Here is a 22,524-nt window from a genome sequence, read left to right as displayed (position 1 = left end):
TTAGTAATGAATTAAGACAAGTGAAGATTTTTGTTCATCGTTTTTTTCCTGCTGGATTTCTCAGATTCAGGACGAACCAGCTGAAGCTCTGCACCAACTGAAACAAAAGAGGAGGTCCTGATGGAACCAAAACTAAAGCAAAACTTTTGTTTAAAAAAAATATATAATCAAGAAAAGGTGAAAAGCTGCGGCTGTGTTGTAGATTACTCAGGGACAGCTAAATGTGATGTTTCAATCCTGTGACAAAAAGTGCCTATGAGCAAACTTTTTAAAGTAACTTGATAGAGGGAAAAGAATAATAATAATAATACAAATAAATTGTGAATTGAGATCAGAAGCTATAAGTTTATGCTCCTTTCTGCTACTTTTTATTCATAGTATTTAAATTGAATGAAATTAATTAATAAAACATTTAAAATGCCATGAAACAGCAGCTTAGAATCAAAACAAGATGCATTAAATGTCTCAGCTTGAGATGTATGTTCACGATGTAAATGCACTTTGTTACCAAATAAAAACAAACATCTGTGACATATAATTTATTCACCTCTCTTAAAAATGTCCACATTGGTTAAGAAAACACATTTTTGAACATCAAATCATTAAGTATTTACATCTGTCTCTACAACCTTTCCCTGGGTTTGTTTTTTAGTCCCTTCAGTTCTGCAGAGACCCCCCAGGACTGACAGAGGGATCGGTTAGCCCTCCGTTTTGGTGCAGTCGAACGGTTTCCACCACGCTGCAAACTGCAGGACTTTTTTCCTCTGATCATCAAAGTTTTCTCTGATCGACTTCCTCCAGCGGCGCGGCTCCAAGTCCATCATGCCGCCGACTATTTCCTGAAAGAGAGACAACAGGTTGGTCAGCTTATCGTCATCCTGCAGAACAATAAAGTTGTGACATTCAAAAAAACCAAGGAAGAGCTTAAAAATGGCAAAGTATCATAGAAAAACAACAATGTGTCACAATGAAAAGATACTAAGTTAATGTGACAAACAAAACCAGGACTGTACCCCTGCTATCATGGCTACAAACCTCACAATATTCATAAATATAATTCTGGTAAATCAAGTAACAAGCCATGTTTAAACTAACATCCAGGGATTTTTATCTGATGACAAACAGATATAAATGTTCCTTTGAAACAGTAGGTTAACAACATTGACTCACCTTCCCAAAGTAATGAGGAAACTTCTGCTCATTTTCAATAACATGAGCAAACCCTCCCTGCAGACCAAAGTCCACAGCAAAGTATGGTAAACCTCGAGGAACCTGAACCAAAAACAGCACATCCACGTCAGAATTCATGTCACACGACAATAACGTGAATCAAAGATGAAAAAGGAAAAGAAAAAATGGACGTACAGCTTGACGAATGTCTCTAGAGGAGAGGTCAACAATCTTCTTGTTCATAGCCCATTCCTCATCACACTCCATTATCGCTTTCTGGAAACACACAAATAACTAAAGTTCAACACCTTGAGTGCATGAAACTCAAACCCTTCAGAATGAAACACTGAAGTCTCATGCTGTGTTCACACAAACGCATTTTGCACAGCAGAGGCGTCCAGTTTCAACGTCCAGACGCCATCTGAGGTCCTGCAGAGGAATTTAAGCGATGGGCGCAGTAGCGGCACAATTTCAGCGTCATGGCACATTTTAGGCCGTGCGTCCAGAGTTCAAAGGTCTGAACTCTGCTGAAGAAGATGCGTTGCGTCCATATAGAGGAGGCAAACGCAAATTTGACCTGGGAATTGCGTTTGGTGGGAACGCAGCCTTAGTCATGTGCACCCAAATGGGGAGGTTGACCCGTATGGGGTTCTGGGTTGTTTGGGCCCGTGGAGGGTTGTAGAGAGGAGCGGCTGCATCTTAGGGGGAGCGCAGGGTTCTCTTGAGGCTCAAACGGCCACCTTAAGGGACCTCATAAAAAAGGAACGTACCACTGTCATGCATTAGGGTAAGGGTATCGTGAAGTATTTGTAAGAATAATGGAAGTTGTTCAGAGTGGTCTGTGACCTGGATATTTCATGTGGGCCACCTGTGTTCCTAGTACAGGTATTTTTCCCCCACAGACAGCCCGTATCCACCCCTAAGGGCAGTTGGGACTTGGGCTTTATAGATTCTCAGATAAGTCATCCGAACCTTGAAGTATATTGGTGCCATGTCGCCCAGTTCCCTGGGCAGAGGGATGCACTCCAGGACCATGTGCAGTTTCCTGCGAGGGTTCATGTGCGTTTCCATGAACACACAGTCCAAGTCCTGGTCCTCAAACATTCGCACCAAAGTCTTCCGGAACATCTAAGGACAACAAAGCACACTTAATTAATGATTTAAAGTCACAGGAAAACAGCGTTTATATCCACCACATGACAGCGGAGGTCAGACGTTACACAAAGAAGCATAAAACATTCTTCATCAACCAGTTAAATCCAGATTATCCAAAGTCTATCAACTTTATGCCACAGTGCTCAAAAGATCAGAATATTTTCCACCTGATCCTCTCTTTTCCAATTTTTTCTTTGTTCTCATAATTGGAATATTGATGCTAAATATCAACATTCCAAGCAATAAAATAGGATGTCCTTTGATTCCCAGGCTTAATAAAAACCTAATTACACTTAACACAAATATTTAAATTCTCCATTGAATGAGATCAAGGGATGGAGATACCTGCATCTCTGACCACACGTCCTCATCCAGCGCCGTTCCACAGCTGTGATGCTGAAGGGGGCAGATGAGACAGTGTCCCTCTGTCATGGACACTCCTGCAGGCAGACTCAGGTACACCTGAGTCAGGACCCCACACTCAAATTACACTCATCTATATAGAACCTTTTAACACAACTTCTTAAAAACCTTTAAGAAAGGCACAACTTTGAAGAGTCTAAGATGAAAAGTGCACACCCAGAACACACCAAATTTACCTCATATTTGAGGGAATGTACCTCAAATGTTTGAATTATAGTCCAATAGTACTCCTTGCCATTTCATTTGCCCCGCCTCTTTTTCAGCCCACATCGTCATCTCCTCACCTTGCAGCCTATGGCAACAATCAGATGCTTCTGGAGCTCCTGGCTGCTGAAGCAGAACTGGCATTTCTCCATGGAGGCAGCCAGCCTCCTGCTCTCTCCGACAGCTTTGTTCTTCATCCTCTCTTCTTCTCTTCCTTCACCCTCTCTCTGGGCCGCACTCGACACAAACATGTCGTCCAGGGTGTAGTTGTCCCCGTCCGTCTTGCCCATCATCTGGAGGGCGGAGCACAACAGAGGAGGACATGAAGGAAAAGGTTCATTCTGCAGACGCACTGCTGTAGTGCTGAGAGTTAATAAATGACAGTTTTATGTCAAGCATAAAAAACACTGAACTGCAGCATTAAATGGTCCGTTTTTTTATGTCTGCAAAGACAAACAGTATAAACAATCAGTTGATACAGAGTTGAACTGGCATCCAAGTATCAGCACCATTCTGTGTGTGTGTGTGAGTGTGTGTGCGTGTTTATGTGAGATCTTCCGTGGGAATGTTAGTATTGCAAAAGAGGACGTAGTGCATGGACTGTGGCAAATCTTGTCACCATGGCGACTGGGCAACAGGTTGAAATGTGTATTTGAGAAGGCGCAGGATGGCGGAAGTGTGTGAGCATGACTCGCTGTGTGGGAGGGAGTGTGTGCACGAGAGGGAAAAGTGAATGAGTTTAGTGGCACCGTGGGAGGTGGGGGGGGACTTTAATGTGTGGTTAGCCACATCAGACTAAGATCTAGAATGTGTTCATGCAGATCAGCTATGAAAGTCTAGAATGTGTTCATGCAGATCAGCTATGAAAGTCTAGAATGTGTTCATGCAGATCAGCTATTAAAGTCTAGAATGTGTTCATGCAGATCAGCTATGAAAGTCTAGAATGTGTTCATGCAGATCAGATAAATAAAATCCAGTTTACTGGTGCAAATTTGCTATTAAAATCTAGAACCATCTTCTGTTATGTTAAAACAATAATGAGTTTTATTAGGAGAGCTAAAAAGAAATCCCCTTTTTCTTAAACACCATTTTCAAAAACACTCAAGCCAAGCGGGAGCTTTACCCGACAGGACCTCATTTTTTTTAATCCAAAAATCATGTGTTTCATTAAAAACTGTGAAGCTGCAGAAATCCAAAAATGTTGGAGCTGTATCCAGAGAAATGCCAACAAACATTACTATAGTTACTGCATGAAGGACAGACAGAGGGATGAAACCAAAGAGCAGAATTCTTCTAGGAAACAGCTGTTTGCAGCACAAAGACGCTAAACCAAATGAAATGGAACATTTGAGGAAAGTGGAAGTTAAGCTTCAAGACAAAGAACAGGAACGAGGCAGTAATTCTGATCTCTTCTAAGCTTTGTGGTCAAAATGTCTGATCAGGCTCAGCACACAGAGCTGTGGTTGTCTCCACTCTCTAGAACTTTAGAATTTCAAATGTGGACTCAAACTCAGCACTAGTTTGTCCTTTGAATGCTCTCCCCGTCAAATGTTTTGCCTGAAAGAAAATGTCAGAAACAGTGATGGACATTCTTCAGAGATGAAAGTCTGATAGAAGATGGACCAACAGATCTGACAGATAACTCCTGAGGTTGTTACGAGTCTGGAAGCAGAGAGCAGGAACAGTGCAGCCATGCAGAGAAGAAGCTGACTTTTCTGTGTCTGGGATGATCAGTCTATAGCTGTTATTAGAAGTGATATTCATAGAAGGCCAGCCATGGTAACTGTGGATGTATTTTTAGTGTCGCTCTTTAAAGGCGTGCATTTTGGAGAGGAGTGATCCTGCCGCGTTCCAGTGAGGACCCAGAAAGTCTGAGCTTAAAAAAAAAAAAAAAAAAAAAAAATGGATTAATTTTGCCTTTTTTTATTACCATAGCAACCCCCCTGCTATTTTGTCTAATGATAACTTCCCTCCCTCCTCATTTTGCACAGGAGCACACACTGCTGTCAATCAGACTTTCACACCGTTTGTTGCAGCCGAACACGAGGGGGAAAGAAGAAAACTGATGAAAGGCAGAGGAAGGAAGAGGAGGAATGGTGGAGTCTGCTGATGCGCAGACTGACACATGCCAGCATGCCAGTTCCCATCTGGATTTCCAGGAGACAACTGAGGGAGACAGCAGAGCCAGAGAATCTTAAATGCCACCAAGGCTTCGCTCCTTTAGATAATTTGACTAACGACTTCAGGAAAAAAAATCCCCCGTTTAGCTCCTGGAAGGAAAGGTCACATCGGACCTTTTCACATCCCTGCAGAGGAAACAGATGATGAATGTGACAAACTGATCCAAGGAGGCCTTTAAGCTGCTTTGGTTTTAAACAGTGTGTTCTTGTCATTTCATCGCAAGGTGAAACAAAATTTGCATCAAGCCAATTACAGACCAATAAATATAAAAATACAATAAAATTAAAGCTGTGGCCATTGTTGTATGGCCCAAAAACTGCCCACACCCTTTTGACCCGCCCTCACTGGCTGAGCGGCTGCTACACGCCCCTCACTCTCCCCTTTTGCCTCTGCGCCCCGGTCACAGCTGCATGTGACAAATTCAAATTCAACACTTTCCTTTTGATTTTATCTCCATAGCAACCAATTTTTTTTTTAGTCCCTTAAGGGTAACAAACAGGTCTATGGAATTTTGAGAAGAATCGGCAAAAGTAAACTTTTGCATTTCCTTGGTAACTGATGGTTTTTCAGCCCCGCCCACATTCTTATTATGTCATATTCAGCTTTGGTAAAAAAAATACGTGAGCAACAGGTGATTGCCACATTTGCAAGCTCGCCACGCTAATGCCATTCAAAGAAATATTAACATTTTGGCCTCTTACAGAGGTCAAAGGTCGGCTAAACTTTGGTTGTGGCTTAACCTGGTGGTGTCTGTGTGAATTTTTGTGAAGCTGGCTTGAACAAAGGTTTTCTTTTCCCATATTGTGGAAAAATGTCAAAATCAGCAAATTTCACACTTTATCACAAATCCCACAATCATTTCCCATCTTCCTTTTGGCCCTATTCGTTTTTTCTCCTGCTGTGATGTCATCCTTGCCTTTGAAGGGGGGGCGGTCATTAAATTTTGGTGAGTTTTGGAGTGTGTGGTGGGGATGAAATTTTCCCTCAAAGGCGCAGTAAGAAAGAAAAGTTGCTAGAACAATCCAGTCCAGGACTGCTGCAGGTCAGTAATAATTACCTTGGAAGCCATTCGCGAGTAGAGCGCGTTCTGGTCCATAGCGGAGCTCATCTTCTCTCTGCGGACCATCTCCTGAAGATCCAATCTGTCGTCGTCTTGGAAGTAGCGGACCCGCTCTCCACCAACATGAGTCTCAATCTGGATGAAAGAATGAAGGAGACACACAGGAAGAAAGCGGTGATGAAGAGGAGCCCGACAAAATAAACCTACATGAAAAACAACCGTTTCAATCAAGAAAATGTAACCCGAAACAAAAATGTAATCACGACACTCTAGATCTCCACAGAAAACAGGGGAGATTTGTAAATGCAGTGGTTTCTTTTGTAACCACCATGTGAAGCTCTGAGGTGACAGGGAGGCTGCCGTCTTTATGAAACACACAATAGCAGCTTGACTGGTGTGGTTTAAAGTGAGTACAAAGTCACAAAATCCCATCACATAGATGTAGATGCAGCTCTGGTAGCCTGTGAAGCGACTGGGTTCAGTTTTTCAAAGTTTTTTCCATCAGCAGGACCCAATACGTCAGACAATCGGTGCCATCCATTGACAGTAAAATAAGAACTGGACTGAACAACCCCTGCCCCATGGCGTTCCAAACAGGAAGTACCCGCTGGTCCCACAAAGCTGACACCACATAGACTTCTATACAGGAAAAAACAGCTATTACTCACTCAGTCATTCTATTTTTCAGAATAATCATTTTTGCTCCAATACCTTTTAGTACCATGTTGTTGCTAATCCTATTTATGTCATATTTTTGCTGTCGTGCAAGTTATTCAAGTTCTAAACTGACCAATCAGATGCCTCAATAAAAGTAGGCGGCCTTGCGTTGAACGTTCAAAGTATTTGATTGACAGATTCTCATGAGCCCACTTTCAGTGGTAGGGGTGTGGCCTTCTAACATGCTCCGTCCTGATTGGAGAGAGACGGTGCCATAGAAATGTAGGTGGGCCAATCATGGCTCGCCAATTGCGGAAAAATGGCAACTGAATTGACATCGTTTGGTTGGAACCAGAAGCAAAGTATTTTCTATGAGTGACGTCACACGCAAATTCAGTCCAGTTGAACATTAAACAATCAATGGTGCCATCCAGCTCTCTTTACCGCTTTCTTTTTCCGCCGTCCTCCATGTGGTTCCACAGGTCCAGATGGGCCTTTGACTGGCCAGGCCCGGCCAGAGCTATCCGTTCTGTACAGCAGGACTTCCTGGTCTTCACTGGAGCCAACAGTGGCCTGAAAACCCCAAAAAACACCCAAAAAAACCAGTTTATGAATTCAACAGAAGAGAAAATCTAAGAGGGAAACATTTTCTGTGGACTTTAGTAAAGTTTTATTATTTTAAACTGAAAGAAATGAACATTTAAAAAAAAAAAAGATCCTTTATACTGCAGTACTAACTTATATGACGGTGGCCCTGAAGTCCAAATCACATCAACAAATCACTCAACCCAAAAACATATCAAAGACCATGACGATAAATCTACCGGTAATCGAGAAATCAAAACGTAATTCCAAATAAAACAAAACACAATTCTAAAAAAAGAAACTAAATAAAATGGAGACATTTTGTTAAGGCAAAAGTAACTTCCAGAAATTCAAATGAAATGTTAAAAATAAACACAATAAGAAAGCAGAACAGGTAGTTACTATGGGATGTCAGTGATTAGATGATGATGTTTAAGTTTTGAAGAAGAGGGAAAGCCAAAGGACGTTATCTTTCTGTTAGAAGATAACGCCACGCCAAATAACTTCCTGTTGAAAACGTGGCCATCCAGTGATTTCCCATAATACCTACCTTTTCTGCTTTCATATTTTGATTCATTTTGTAACATTTCATTTGAATTTCTGGAAATTACTTTTGCTTTCCAAAATGTTTCCTTGTTATTTATTCTCTGTTTTTTTTTAGAATGGTGTTTTGTTTTATTTGGAATTACATTTTGGGTTCTGGATTTGTTTTATTGTCTTAAATGTAAAGGTTTCTATTATTTGTTTTGCTTTTTTAATTGTGGTATATGACCTTTAATATTTTGCATTACGTGATTATTTGCACTTCAGAACAGCCGTAAATAACCTTTTCATGAACCATAACTTGGAAAACAATTCACGATTTTAGTTATTTAGCGATGAATTCTGGATATGAATCGAATTAAGGTTATTTGCACTTTCATGTTCATGGTTGGTTCCAACAGGTTTTTGCCGTAATTATATGAAATGTGAAAGTCAGAGTGGTCATGGTGGATCCAAAAAGCCAAATTACAGAAGAGAAAACATAGAAATCACTGCTGCAGATGGTGGCACCTTTCAAACCACAAAACAAAAGCAACATGGATTAGAAAAAAGAATGAAAACACAGAACAAAGCTTGTAATTTTTTCCCCACTGTTTACTTTTTGGAAAATCAAACACTAAACTGAACCCATCGACTCCTCAGGAGGCTTCAACAGGAAAGTCGCCTCTAAAAGAACATTTAGTGAGGGATGGATGAGTGCAGCTTCTTATAAACAGATCATCACAAGAGTGAAGTTATTCGAACGGGAAAAAATGTCATTAAAGGGTTCAAATGTTGTTTTTTCAGGAAAGTTGAAAACCGTTGAGCTAAACTGAAATCTTTGAGGAAACTAAGTTTGATCTGATCTGTAACATTAATTATGTTCAGTTCCTGCTGGTGGCTGATCTTTGCTTCAGTATAGGAGTAGGGTTGTGTTCCCTAATTATGGTTTAAAAGAAAGAAAGTCAGCGACGAACAACGTTGGGGTTAAAGTCCACAGACCCGGTTAGATGCGGCCGTTTCCTGTTGCTTCTTTCTGGCTGTGTGATTCTCCTTGGCTTTCCGCGCCGCCTCCAGCTGGGATTTCAGCTTTTCAATCATGGCCTGAAAAACAAAAAAACATGTTTATCTGTTGGATAACTAGGATCTGTCTTAATCCATACATAAAAGAAAAAAAGGCGGTCAAATGAAGACTAACATCTTTTAATTAGGTGCAGTTTGACATGTCTAAAGTCAAAAGTTCGATAGGATCAAACTCTGCTTTTTGGCTGTAAAGAGAACCAACAAAAGACATCTGGGGAAACCAGAGAGTAGATTAAAAAAAGTCTTTTTTTTCAGAGCCTCCAGCACCCGAATAATGCAGAGTAAACCTGAACCCAGACTGAAGACACCAGACCTGCTTGTATGAACATAAATGAAGACCACAAGTCAGATTGTTACACGGACCTATGCAGACGTCCTGAACACTCAAAAGATTATAAGATTATAGAACAGAGAATAAACTTAGTGGCCACTTTAGTACCAGACAGGCCGGTCTGAGGAACTCAAATAACCGCCGGTTGCAATCCAGGTCTGCAGAAGAGCATCTTTGTATGCACAACACGTCCAACTATGAGGTAGATGATCTACAGCAGCAGAAGACCGCACCGGGTGCCGCTCCTGTCAGCTAAGAACAGGAAACTGAGGCTAAAATTCACACAGACTCACCAAAACTGGACAATAGAAGATTGGAAAAACCTTGTCTGGTCTGATGAATCTCAATTTCCGCTGCAACATTTGGATGTTGCGGTCAAAATTTGGCATCAACAACATGAACGCATGGGTCCGTCTTGCCCTATATCAACAGTTCAGGCTGGTGGTGGTAGTAGTGTAATGGTGTGGGGAATATTATCTTCTTTCGTACCAATTGAGCATCTTTCCAACACCACTGAATACCTGAGTATTGTTGCTGACCAAGTCCCTTTACCACCACAGTCTACCATCTACTGATAGCTACTTCCAGCAGGATAACATTCCATGTCATAAAGCTGGAATCATCTCCGACTGGTTTCTTGAATATGGCAATGAGTTCAAATGACCTCCACAGTCACCAGATCTCAACCCAAAAGAGCACCTTTGGGATGTGGTGGAACGGGAGATTGGCATCATGGATGTGCAGCCGACAAATCTGAGGCAACTGTGTGATGCTATCACTGCTATCATGTCAATAAGGACCAAACTCTCTGAGGAATGTTTCCAGTACCTTGCTGAATCTTTGCCACCAAGGATTCATGCTGTTCTGAAGGCAAAAGCGGGTTCCCCTTTGGTGCTAGCAAAGTGCACCTAAAAAAGTGGCCAGTAAATGTACACTAAAGAAAATTTGCTGTTCATTAAACTTTTTTGCCTCCAAAATGTCACATTTGTGGTTCTCTTTTGACAAAACGAGGTGTACATTTGTATAACCTCTTCTAATATTTGAAAGTAGCTTTTATTTTTATGATCCCCCCCCCCCCGTTAGCTTATTTTTTTTTTTTTTATTTCTGACCGGACAAAAAAAATACAGATTAAGGCCGATGTGGACAGAAGGGTTAAGAAAACATGGGTTGGAGAGACGGGAGACAGAAAAAAAGAAACACTAAACAAAAAAAAGTGGCTCAAGGCTTAAAGTTATAAATGTCATAAAACATTTGTTTACACAAGAGCTGCATTTTTGTGCACAACCACACACAGCTACACACTCAGATATCCACACAATTTTCTCCTCAACATGTTGGGGTTTTCTTATAGCAGCAGAAACGTTTACGACTGCAGCTTTTTCTGGACACACCAACAACTTTAGGGGAGAAACTAAAAGTTTTTTTGAGTTTTTTAATATTCAGAGAATAAAAAATAGTTTAAAACAAAACCCCGTCATCCTTGACACCTAACAAAAATGCAGATTTTTCAATTAAATGAATAATTCTTCAAACTGTTCTTTGAAAATGCTGGCTAACCTTAGCCTTGATGTTGTTGGACTGTCATTTGTGCCACTTGCCAACGGCTTTCTGCAGTTTTACTTCAGTTCATAAATGTTTGGATTTACAGCAGAGATTCTTCTATGTCTGAAACTCCTAAAGTTAGGAACTCTGAGCATTTCTCAGCAACAAAAAAAAACAAACACAAAAGGTCAGACTCACGGTGTTGCCCATCATCTCTGCTTTTATGAGTTTGGAGCCCAGTCTGTTCATCTCCTCCTCGGAAAGCAAAGGGGTCTCATCGTTTTCCTCATCCTCTTCTTCACTTTCCTCCTCAGTCCTGACCAAATATGGACAGGAGTTTTCGAGGAGAGCACAAGAACCCGCAGATTTTAGAATGAGTAGACAAGACGTGTAAATAAACCATAAAACATACAAAACAGACAAAACAAAGTTAGCATTATAAGTCTAAATGGTTTCTGAACTTTCCACCCACATCGCAGACGCGTGTTCCTCATCTGCTTTTGCTCGATCTCTTTTCCTGTAAAATGGATTCTTCAAGAACTTCCGGCTGCAATCACAACACGTTTATTCTGCCCAGATTTAAGAGGAAACTTCCCTCTAAAGTTTAACCATTTCGCCGTTTGCTTTGACTTCTTCTGTGATGTTTATGTGTCATGATACATTTAACTCATTACAGCGCTGCCCAGGAGGATCCTGGGAAGCGGCGTTCTAGGCTATTACACCTCTCACAGCATCGCTTCCTGCTGCTGCCACACTGCAGACTCATTTCATGCTGCAGGGGCTCTGGCTTCCAGTTTACCCAAACTACTTAGCCTTATGAGGCAAAACACAGAAGGCTTCTTCACGACGCAGCCATGGTCTGACATATGGCCCACAACGGAGCTGATGGTAAACCAAAGCAGTGAGGAGTGGAACCCCATAAACTTGTTGTTCCTGTTTCACTTTCCTTTTTTTGGTTCATCTTGTTGCAATAAAAGGTGGTGACCTGATAAAATGACCAAACTTTCATGTTTAATATTCATCATAACCCTTGTGCTACCCTATGGGGTCAAGATGACCATTGACGTGTTCTCCCTACCATGATAAAGGTGGATAAAGGTGGAAAGATTTCATGTAATCAATGGACACCAGTGAAGATCACAAATCATTGAAGAAAAAGGTTTAGTGCACTGTCTAGTGGGTCTAGATGACCCAACTCCCAATGTTAAAGTGTGTAGGATAGCACAAGGGTTAATGTGAGAAATAACCAAAATACTAAACCGAAAAACAAACTAAACCCAAAGCAAACCAGAAAGTCTGATGAACATGCCGCCACCTTAGCCGATTTGTTTAATACCGTTTTACTGATGTTGCTTTTATTGTGATTTTAAGTATTATCCAAAGTCTCATTGTAAAGCTTTGAAGCAGTTTCACGGCAGGGCAGGCAGGGCGGGAATCGAGCCAGCGATCTTCCCATCAGGGGTCGACCGCTCTGCCACTGCACCACAGCCATTGACCTTTTTCTGTAATACAAACAAATCTTTACCCACATTCCTAAAAACTCTTCTTATTGAATTGTGTTTACTTAATTAATGTTTTAATGTCACACCGTTGGGGCGGCCGTGGTACAGCGCTAGGGCGGTCGACCTCTGATTGGAAGATTGTACCTTGCCCGACCATACAAGTGTCCTTGAGCAAGACACTGAACCCCACCTAGTAAATGTGTGTCTGGTTAAGGTAGAAAATGCGCGACACAATTTTGAAATCACTGCAGTGGATCCCTGTCAGCTTTGGGTTTGGTTTAAAGATTATTGTAGGTTTTTAAAAGACCTAAGAGAATTGGACCTTCTTTTTATTTATTTTTTTAATCTGAATTGCTTTTATATTGCAACACAGGAGGGCATTGGATCCCATTTTTAGTCTCTGATACGACTTTGAACTCATGACCTTCCAGGTCACCTGAGCTGGTGTATTTTTTTTTTTGTAAAGCACTTCGAGTTGTTCTGCAACATGAAAATTGCTCATTAAATAAAGTTGAATTTGAATTTAGAATTTTTGTGTTATCCTGTCTAGAAACTACAGATGTCAATTAGCATTATTGTTACAATCCAGCATATTTATTATCCATCAGTGTCTGGGTAGATGTTCATAAATGTGCATTTTCCTTAATAAATTAATAATGAAACGAATCTACAAACAGCAGCATGCATCAGAGAAGCTCAGAAAATGAGACTTTTTTGTTTAAAAAATGTTCAATATCTAACTTTACACCAAGATCCAGCTTTAAAGTGTGACAACATAAAAGTGTCCTACCTTGATGGTTCAGATGTTTGAGGAGCAAATACAGTCTTCCCTGCCTCCTTCTGGGTTTCCTGTCCTGCTCGTTTTTGGCTGGCTGGATCACGGCCCAAAGAGCCGTCTTTCCTCAAGGCTGGATCTCCACTTTTCCTGCTGCCAGAGTCTTCCTCATCATCAGAGCTGGGTTTCAGGAACTCAGCTTGTTTAGGTCTCTGCGGTGCTGCACAGGAACAACAGTGAGAAGAGCGGATTTAAAAGCAACAAAAAGAATCCTGGTTCTAAAAGATCAAGACTCAAGGAGAACCTACCTGCAGCGCAGTCATCATCATCCTCAGAAGGTTTGAGGAAACGTCCTTTCAAAGAGACGCCGTGTTTGTTCCAACTGCGACCATCGGGCCTTTGTTTTTCCCTTTTCTCTACTCTGTACCGATCACTTCCTCTGTCTCCTCCATTATCTCTAACTCTGTCTCTTCTTCCATCCATTTCTTCATCCTCGTTTCTGTCTCTTTCTCTAAAAGCATCTCCATCCCGGCTCCTCTCCTCCTCTCTTGCTCGATGTCTCTCCCTCTTCTCTCCTGCACCCTCAGGATATTTGCCTCGGCGTCGGGGTGACGAGTCTCTGTCACTTCTTCTCTCCTTTGTGTCTTCATGTCTTCTCCACCGTTTCCTGTCCTCTTCCTCTCCCGTAGTTCGTCCGTTTCTCTCTGAACGGCCGTCCCTCCGTTGACCAAACACAGCCTCCTCAGCTTCAGTGAGTCTCCTTTGAAATTCCTCCACTGACTGTAGAGAATAAGGACAGAACGTTTGATTGACATTTGGCCTTTTTCGAGGTTTTTTCTGTGATTTTCAAACTCTCAATTAAAAAAGAAAGAATTCAAAAGCTCCACAAAAAAATGCAGAGAACAAGATTATTGACAGGGATGCCAGAAATGAAAGAGATTGACTGTAGGAGAAGTTCATGTTCAAACTATTTCATCACTGCTTTCATTGCATTGATCAAGCTTAATACAAGTACATATGTGATAACTATGAAACCCAAGATTAAAGAGTAAACGGGCTCACCGAGTGGCCTACGATCTTGATATTTTGTCCAGGCCTCCTGCGTACAGGTTAGCCCATTTTCACCCACAGACAGCCCATATCCTCCCATAAAGGCAGGTGTGACTAAGGCGCCAAATCAAATGTAGGCATTGGAGTGTGAAGGCACCCAGGCGTCCGTCGGTTCTCACCCCGTATCTTTCCGACACCACACTGTCAAGGCTGCGCTGCTCCCTCTCCGCTTGCTCCTTCATCCTCCTGTAGCTGTTCTTCAACCAGCTCAGGCCTCCATCGTTCACCACTGGAGCTGCAAGAGAACAAAGGAAGAACGTATAAAAATAAAAATAAAAGGTCAAACTTTTGGCTTCAAATTGATTAACTCAGTTTGTTGATTATGTGCCAAGACTGAATGTCCCCCACTGCACTCTGGGAGAATAAAAATATTAAGGTAAACATTAGGGCTGCACGATATGAGGAAAACTGGCGATATGCGATGTTGGTGATTAATATTGCGATAACGATAACATTTGCGGTAAATAAACAAATAGCAAAACAAACAAAACATCATACATTTTTCATTGCAACAGTTTCAAAATTACACTCCAAATGACCCTCGTCGACATAGGAGGCAAACATCTAACATAAAAGGGCTCCATCTGATTGGTAAACAATGTGAAGGGGTCCATCTGATTGGTGTAATGCATAAATGGATTTATTTGATCTGTTAAATACTTCAAGCTGCCATAAGATTGTTTTAGCACATTTAAGTTAACCATTTATTGCAATTTTCGGTGTCTTTTGCGATATGTATATTGCACTGCTTGATATCGCGATAACGATAAATTTGCGGTATATTGTGCAGGCCTAGTAAACATTAATCGCCATGAATTTGACTACTGACAAGTTTAGAACAACTTCTAATGAAATAACTAGGACAGTCTTGTAAAATGTGCTTTTTATTTTGATTTTATAAAAAAAAATTAATTATTATTATTAAACTGTATTTAATTGAGTACTGAATCTCCATCCTGGTCATTCTTAACAATAAAGGATTGTGTTTGATCCAACCTCACCTTTTTTATTTGCAGTACCAGCAATCTCCTCAGGGGGCAAACCACTTCCTCCGTCTTTCCAGAAAGGGTTCAGTTCCAATTTCTCCAAACTAGCCTGAGTGAAACATTTTTTTATATAGAAAAATAAAACATGAAATGCAATGATGTGAAAACCACCTCTAACTATTTCTAGGCGTCTTCTTTTATTCCTGTTGTTGAAGGTCTGTAGAAATCCTTTTTTTTAATACATTTTTTTGTCCATTCCTCCTTAAAAACCAAAAAGCCAACAGGCACAAACCTGTTCCACGGCACGCGTTTTGGCTCTCTCCACCTCTTTCTGACGTTCTTTCTCAGCTCGCCGCTCAGAAGTTGATACGGTTTTCATAGCCAGAAAGTCAAAAGTCATCCATTCATCTCTCTGTGGAGAAATTCATTCAACAGACTGTGACTAGTGTGAAAGGCTCTGCTCTCAAAACTCTGCACCTATCTGCTGTCTTTGAAAATTGTATAGTTTATGTTGTCTTTTGTAAAATACAAATAGCTTCATGAAGATGCAAACGTCACCTGGACAGTGTGCTCAGTGGTTCCGCTGTTGTCTGAAGACTTGGCTTCTCCTGACGTTTGCCATGCTTTAGCCGGCTGCTTTGGAGGCTGAGCCTCAACCCACTCCTCTGCTGAGTCCTGACACATCCAGCAAATAGGAAGGAAAGCCAGCATGATGATGATGATGATGATTAAGAAACATACCACCAGAAGCACTGGGAACATCTAGAGAGCTACGGAGGCCCTTTGAATTCAGCCCCTTCTATGCTGATAATCTTTGGTTTTGATGTTCAACAATTTCCCCATTCCATGTGAGTATCTACTATGTTTTTTCAAAGTGTTTAATTTTTTGTTGCAGCGTAAAGAGAAAGAAAAAGAAGTCTATCATCCTCCCCATCAGGATGTTTCCTGAGGAGTTGAGACTTAAGGAAAAAAGAACATTTGAACAGATTCAGCAGTTATCTTTGATTAACACTAGAACGTCCGTAGGGCAGCCATTTGGCTTTTCTACCTACAATGTCTAAGGGACAGCCAAGTGGCTGGATTAGTTCAAATTTACATGCCCAAAGAGCAGCCTTCAACATATTTTGCACATGAACAGCACCGCCATTAGGTTGTTCTGCAAAAAGGACAAGCCAAGTGGCTGCGCAAGTTTTCACTATTTCCCCTCACCTCTGTCACTTCTAGTAAGAGGTCACCACAGTTTGGTTTTTCTTTTTTGGCTGAGATTTATCTTTCATTCACAAGAGACACTTCTTTACCGACATAATACTGAAATGCTCAAGCAAAGAAATCATCTGGTCAAAGTCATATCTTCAACCCACTACTTGTCTGCACATACTTGGTACTGCCCCAAAATCTCCTTTCTGCATTTGCCACATGGTATACTTGTAGCAATCAACAAAGCGCACTCTGGCATTATTGTTCTTGTACTGACTATTCACCTGGCATATTGCCCGTTTCCCTTTGCCAGGTATGGGAGCTTGTCACCAAAAACGGTATTCCTTTTTCACCTTCTCAGCCCCCGCATGTACCTGTGCAAGGTTTTTTACTGATTCTGGAAGCTCCCAGTGAATTTTACCTGGTTGAAAGTTTGATGCAGTTGGCAACAACAAACCCACAAACATTGGAGATTGCAGGAAACCTGTCAGTCCCAACTTGTTCCATGCGCGTGCCCTAGACATCAAAGTGTAAATGCCGCATGATATCTTTGAAGTGGTTTCTGACCATAGCTTTTTTAGATCAGTGGATTTCCCATTTTCGCCAACCATCTTGCATCTTGCGTTTTGCATGGATGCAAGTTTTATCCCCCCCTCACAAGGAGGATGGCAATGAAGCCCATTAGTTCAGGGAGGGCCATGAACCAGCTGTCATCTTCTGTCTGACGTTCATGCTGAACAACACAGTCCCGAATAGTCTGAAGCATGTTCAGAGTGAGGAAACAGGAAACTCTGTAAGCGAGTCGACACCGTACTTCTGACCAAAGCAGTTGGCTCTTCCTCAGCAGTGTAACATTCAATTGTGTTGTGATGGAGAGGCCTCCCAACCTTTTCTGAATGCCACATTGTGCCATCTTTTGCCTTTTCTGTTGGCACAGTGTGTCTCCTCTCTGTCGTCCTCTCTTTTCTGATGGCAGTGAAATCTCCTCATCAGTGATCTGATTTCTGAGATCTGAGCAATGAAAACCTTCAGCAATGTAAAGATATATGTTGTTTCGTTTATTTTAAATTTTTTTTTTTTTGTTGAATTCTAGTTAAAATCTACAAATTCCAAAACATGTCAAATAGGCCTCCTTTGCCTCCCCAGTCCAAGAAACATGTGGTTAAATTAAATTACTCTTAATTTCTCCTAGGTGTGTATGTGAGTGTGCCTGGTTATTTATCTATGTGGCCCTGCAATGGACTGGTGACCCATCCAGGGTGTAGCCCTCCCCAGTTGCTTGTGACTACCTGGGATGTGCTCCAGCAGACCCCTGTGATCCTGACCAGGATGAGCAGGCCCAGAAAATAAATGGATAGACAACTGCTAGAATCAGCAAATGAGAACAAGATGTTCATGAAATCTTATCAAAAGAAATATCAGTCTGAGTCCAGCTAAAGGACTATCTCTTCTCCCTCAGAGTCAAATGGGTTGACTTGCTCCAGGATCATTTTCAATGTCTGCTCAGGGTAGTAAAAATAAGGCATCTTGGTTTTTCAGTTGACACACTGGGAGTCAAAGTTTGTCAGAGCTTGGAGGCTCTTTTGAAGCAGAAAAACCTCCCCCACCCTGATCAGAGTAAAGAATGTGGTTAGCTAGGACATGTCTTCATCCAGATGATCAGGTAGTTGGTGCTGCATTTACAAATGAAAGGTGGCTAATTGAAGGCTGTTGAATTAGGCTACGTTCACACTGCAGGCTGAAACGACCCAATTCCGAATTTTTTGCCCCTAAGCGGCCCAATTCCGATTTTTTCATGACAGTCTGAATGACACAGATCCGATCTTTTCAATTGCGACCCAGGCCCCGTGGGTTTGCCATCCTGATTCCGAATTGTAGCCGTTCTTTTCAATTGCGACCGCCGTCTGACCGGCCAGGCGACTTGATTCCGAACCGTACGTCATCGACACGCAACAAACGTCATCATTTTGCGTTGAAGTAGGCGGGAACGAGAACGTAAACATCAACCATGGTGGAGGATGCTGCTGAGAGACCAGTCAGTGGAAGGGAAGGGAGGTCACGGATTGGATTAATATTTGGGGTGATCGCTCTATTCAGGCCAAACTCCAGGGCTCTTATCGCAACTGGGCGGTTTTTGAAAAAATTTCCAGATAAATGGCCGAGCGTGGTGTTGAACCTTTCCCGCGATAACTTTTTTTTCTTTCTCCCCTTTGACTGTGCTCAGAAGCGCGGGGGACGCGAGGCGATCCTCCTCCTCCTCCCTGTTCTGATCCTTAGATTCTCCAGAACGGGTTAATAAAGAGTCCATAGCATTTATTTTGGGGGAAACCTTCTTTTATTACCGTCCTCCGTAACACACAACATGAATGCGCGCCCACACTGCCCCCCCCCCCCCCCCCCTATTCTCTATCGCGGCACGCGCTTGCACACACACACACGCGGGGGCGAGGCCCCAACACATACACATTCCTCTTCCACTACAGTGGGTACAGACGATCCCGACTCCAATGCCTTCTTAAAATGAGAAGATTGTAATTGTGCTGCTCCTTTGTGAAAATAAATGTAATATTACAAAAAGAGCTCCGCTTTTGACAACACTGTTGTTGACATCCATTGTTAACGTTGGCTCCGCAAACAACAAGTGACGTTGTTCACTGTTGAGTATTCTTCTAGCTTCTGCGCATGCGGGTCTCGTTTGGGTCGTGTCACGGTCACACTGGAGATCACAAAAGTTTGGATTTACTTGGAAATGTGAACGGTCTAGCAAACAAATCAGATTTTTTCAAAAAATCCGAATTGAGCATTAAGCCCTGCAGTGTGAATGTAGCCTTAAGGCCCGTTCACACCGGGACGAATTTCGCCGGCAATTTTCGCCGACGTTTAACGCCTCGTGACTAAACAAAGGGCACCAATGAGAGTGTGCACACCGACGCGAAAAAACGCCACGCGCCAAAGCGTCAAAAAAAAAAAACGCCTCGGGTTCGTTTTTTTTTTCGACGCGTCGTGTCGAAATCTATTCGACCAATGAGAATGCCGCTTTTGCACACGTGTCTGGAGCTTCTGAAGTTACAGTAAAACACAACTTGGGGGCGCTCAAACACAAAACTGCCTTGCTGAGCACACATACCAGCGAAGAAGATAGACGCCAAGTAGCGTCTACACTGCTGTGAAGAAATAATGACGGACATTCTTAAATATCCCCGAACCAAGTACCAGTTGGAGCTACTGATGCTTGAAATATTCATGTTTTCTTTGTATGATTCTGACAAGCGCGTAAATACTTGCTCACTTCTTCTGAGTGAAAAGCGACTTTAAGAAGCGTAAAGGTGCGCAGCGCCACCTTGTGTACAGGAGTATTTCTGTTTACATTAAGCGCCATCTAATGTCAGGGAATGAAATTGCATGTTCGCTCGGCTCACCGTCAGCGAAAATCGCCTGGGTGTGAACACAAAAAACGTGGCGAAAAACGCTGGCGAATAACGCCTGGCGAATATTCGTCCCGGTGTGTACGGGCCTTGAGTCATTTCGAGTCACCCAGCCATTTGGCTGTGCTCTGGACGCTGCAGGGGGAGTGAAGAATCCTGGGCGTTCTAGTGTTAAATCGTAACTAAATTCTTCACCTGAACTCAACCCAAAAATATTTTTTCAGTTATAGAAATTATTAAAACATCTTTGTTAAGAAACCACTCAGAAAAACTTGTTGACAGATCATTTGTGTGTTTGTATCTCAGAGTAATGCATGGAAGACGGTCTACCTCTGAATCCACACTTGAAGCATCTCCTGCTTCCGTTTTCCTTTTCTCTTTCTTGTCCTTCTTCTTCTCTTTTTTCTTCTTGGATTTCTTCTCCTTTTTCTTCTTTTTGCTCTTCAAAGATCCATCCTGGTAAATGTTTGAATTTAGTTCTTTAAATGGAACCTCAGTTTGTTTAAAAAATATATTTGAATTGAAATAAATACAATTAGCAGGAAAAGAGTGAAGCTGCCAAAATTCTGCATAAGCAAATTTTGAAGCCACTTCTGCAAACATGAAGATTTACCAGCAAACGTTTAGCTTGAGTACAGGAAAAAAAAAAACAACTACCCAATATGTTGACATAAAAAAACAAATAAGTTTTCATGGTTTAAAAAAGATGAAAACTGGTTTGCTGTGAAGCAGGTGGTTTTAAATTCTAAAATGATAAATAAAACTTTATTTCTCCGACAATGGCAAACTCAAAGCAGCATGTAAGGAAAAAAAGATGAAAATTAGATTAGGTAAATATAAAAATAAGGCATAAATACTTTCTTAAGAAATGTGCCACCATTGGCATGTTTCTTTAACAACCTATAGCTCTAGAAAATGATTAAACATGATTCACGTCCAACTGCAGTCATCTTTTGATCCATTTTCAAAGCATTCCCAGTGGTATTTTAATAATAATTATGCTCTTTTAGGCAAAAATTTATAAAATCTGTGTTGTTTTCTAGGACAGTTTCTGCAGGGTGGCAGGAGTTCATTAGAAATTCACCTCGGAGTTGTGGGTTGGACTGTTGAAGTGCGCTCATTACCCATGAACCCTTTGTTTACACTCCCTCCAGCTAGCTCACAGCCCCTCACAACCCCAATCTAACATTACCGGTGCAACAAAACTGGCGAGCAGTCGTCCAGTTTTAAGACAGATTTCAGCTCAGACTGTCTGCTCCTGATTCACAACAATATGAATACAGAAATACTCAGAAATGCATTTTTAATCTCAATTTTCTTGATATATTTTATTCAACATGAGAAAAATGCAACAAAAACATGTTAAAAACAACATAAATACTATACTCATTGGAGTGGGTCTTTAAATGATGTATTTCTGTCATTGTGCTGCTTATTAAATGTCTTTCTGAAGTGAAACAGATACAACTTACGTCTCCTAACTGCTCCAGTCTCTGGTTGACTTCAGGAAGTATCCAGGTGTCCTCTCCTCTCTGCCTCTTCAGCTCCTTTCTCCTCTCCTCCTTCTCATATTGTTGCTTAGCCTTAAAAAAAATAACATTTATTATAATATCTACAGCATACCAGTATTTGTGGTTTTACAGAAATGTACTCACACATTATGTTAAATTATGCTGAAGTGTCTAGAAATAAATGGTAACACTAAACAAAGATTTGAACAAAATCTAGACTTCACATACTATTTTGGGATTATAAGTATAAATGTGAGCTGGAAAATTGATTACGATTATATATTATATTCAGATTATAAAAACAGCACAGAAAGTAAAGAGATTTGGCTAAATATGTTTTGCTGTATATCGGTTGAAGATAAATGTATAGATTGAGTTTTCCTCAGTTCTGGGCTCCACTCGGTTGTTGTCAGTTTCCTGGCGCTTGCGCAGAACAGATAAGAGTCTACAACACATTTATGTGCATTTAAAGGGAACAGCTGTAAGTGCTGCGTAAATAGCTATGTTCATGTTTGAATACAGCTATTAAGATGTTCTTGTTTTCTATCTGTGGACAGTGAATAACTACAATCTGGACAAAATGTAAACACGAAAAAGACAGGCTGCCGCCGTCTGCTGTGCTATATCGGTCACTGACTTTCACCACTTTCAGTGTTTGTGTCATATTTCCCTGCAAGCGTTCAGGGAGCATGCAGCAATGGTCCAAACAGGAATAATCTGAAAAATGTCCCGACAAGCGCTTGCTTAAAACTTCATCACGACAGCAAACCTTCTCAAAACGTCACATAGTCCCGGTTGACTTGATCGTTGATGGTACCATCCTTAGCATGTCGGTTAGCAGGTCAATCAATGTAAACAAAAACAAACGGCGGCGCGGAAATACTTCACATCTGCGTTCTAAAGAGTCCTAGTTCGTACCTTTTGTATCGCCTCTTGTCGCGCCTGTCGTTTCTTTTCTTTCGCTTCTTCGATGTTGCTGGAACTCTCAAAACTGACTCCGTACGCCGCCATAACTACGTCGTACACGGGTCTAGCCAACTGTCGTAAAACATCGCTGTTTACGACAGTTGTTTTGTGGTTCTTGTAGTTCCATTAACCCTAACC

At 41.5% G+C, this 22,524-nt stretch overlaps 1 protein-coding gene across 1 annotated transcript; it reads right to left on the bottom strand.

Moving 5' to 3' along the window:
- Positions 1–524: 524 nt before the first annotated feature.
- Positions 525–22,470, bottom strand: cwf19l2 (CWF19 like 2, cell cycle control (S. pombe)). Its single transcript, XM_011482774.3, has 19 exons — positions 22,339–22,470; positions 21,382–21,492; positions 20,240–20,365; positions 15,846–15,962; positions 15,580–15,699; positions 15,303–15,396; positions 14,421–14,536; positions 13,500–13,971; positions 13,207–13,411; positions 11,113–11,230; positions 8,960–9,061; positions 7,295–7,423; positions 6,191–6,328; positions 3,033–3,245; positions 2,671–2,787; positions 2,143–2,298; positions 1,366–1,446; positions 1,171–1,272; positions 525–839 (listed from the first exon to the last, which is right to left on the bottom strand). Exons 1-19 carry the CDS (start codon positions 22,429–22,431, stop codon positions 699–701), a joined length of 2,751 nt encoding a protein of 916 aa, XP_011481076.1. The 5' UTR covers positions 22,432–22,470; the 3' UTR covers positions 525–698.
- Positions 22,471–22,524: the final 54 nt, after the last annotated feature.

Source organism: Oryzias latipes, chromosome 13 (genome assembly GCF_002234675.1).
Source record: "Oryzias latipes chromosome 13, ASM223467v1".
Lineage (NCBI taxonomy): Eukaryota > Metazoa > Chordata > Actinopteri > Beloniformes > Adrianichthyidae > Oryzias > Oryzias latipes.
The sequence above is the reverse complement of the archived record's forward strand: the minus strand, read 5'-3'. Positions and strand labels throughout refer to the sequence as shown.

Excerpts from the sequence above, each read along its gene's own strand:
- cwf19l2 (XM_011482774.3), bottom strand. The coding sequence starts at position 22,431 with ATGGCGGCGTACGGAGTCAGTTTTGAGAGTTCCAGCAACATCGAAGAA. Across the intron at positions 14,537-15,302 it reads TGGTACTGCAAATAAAAAAG|CTCCAGTGGTGAACGATGGA; the intron begins GTGAGGTTGGAT and ends GTTCTCTTGCAG. Across the intron at positions 13,972-14,420 it reads TGGTGTCGGAAAGATACGGG|TCAGTGGAGGAATTTCAAAG; the intron begins GTGAGAACCGAC and ends TATTCTCTACAG.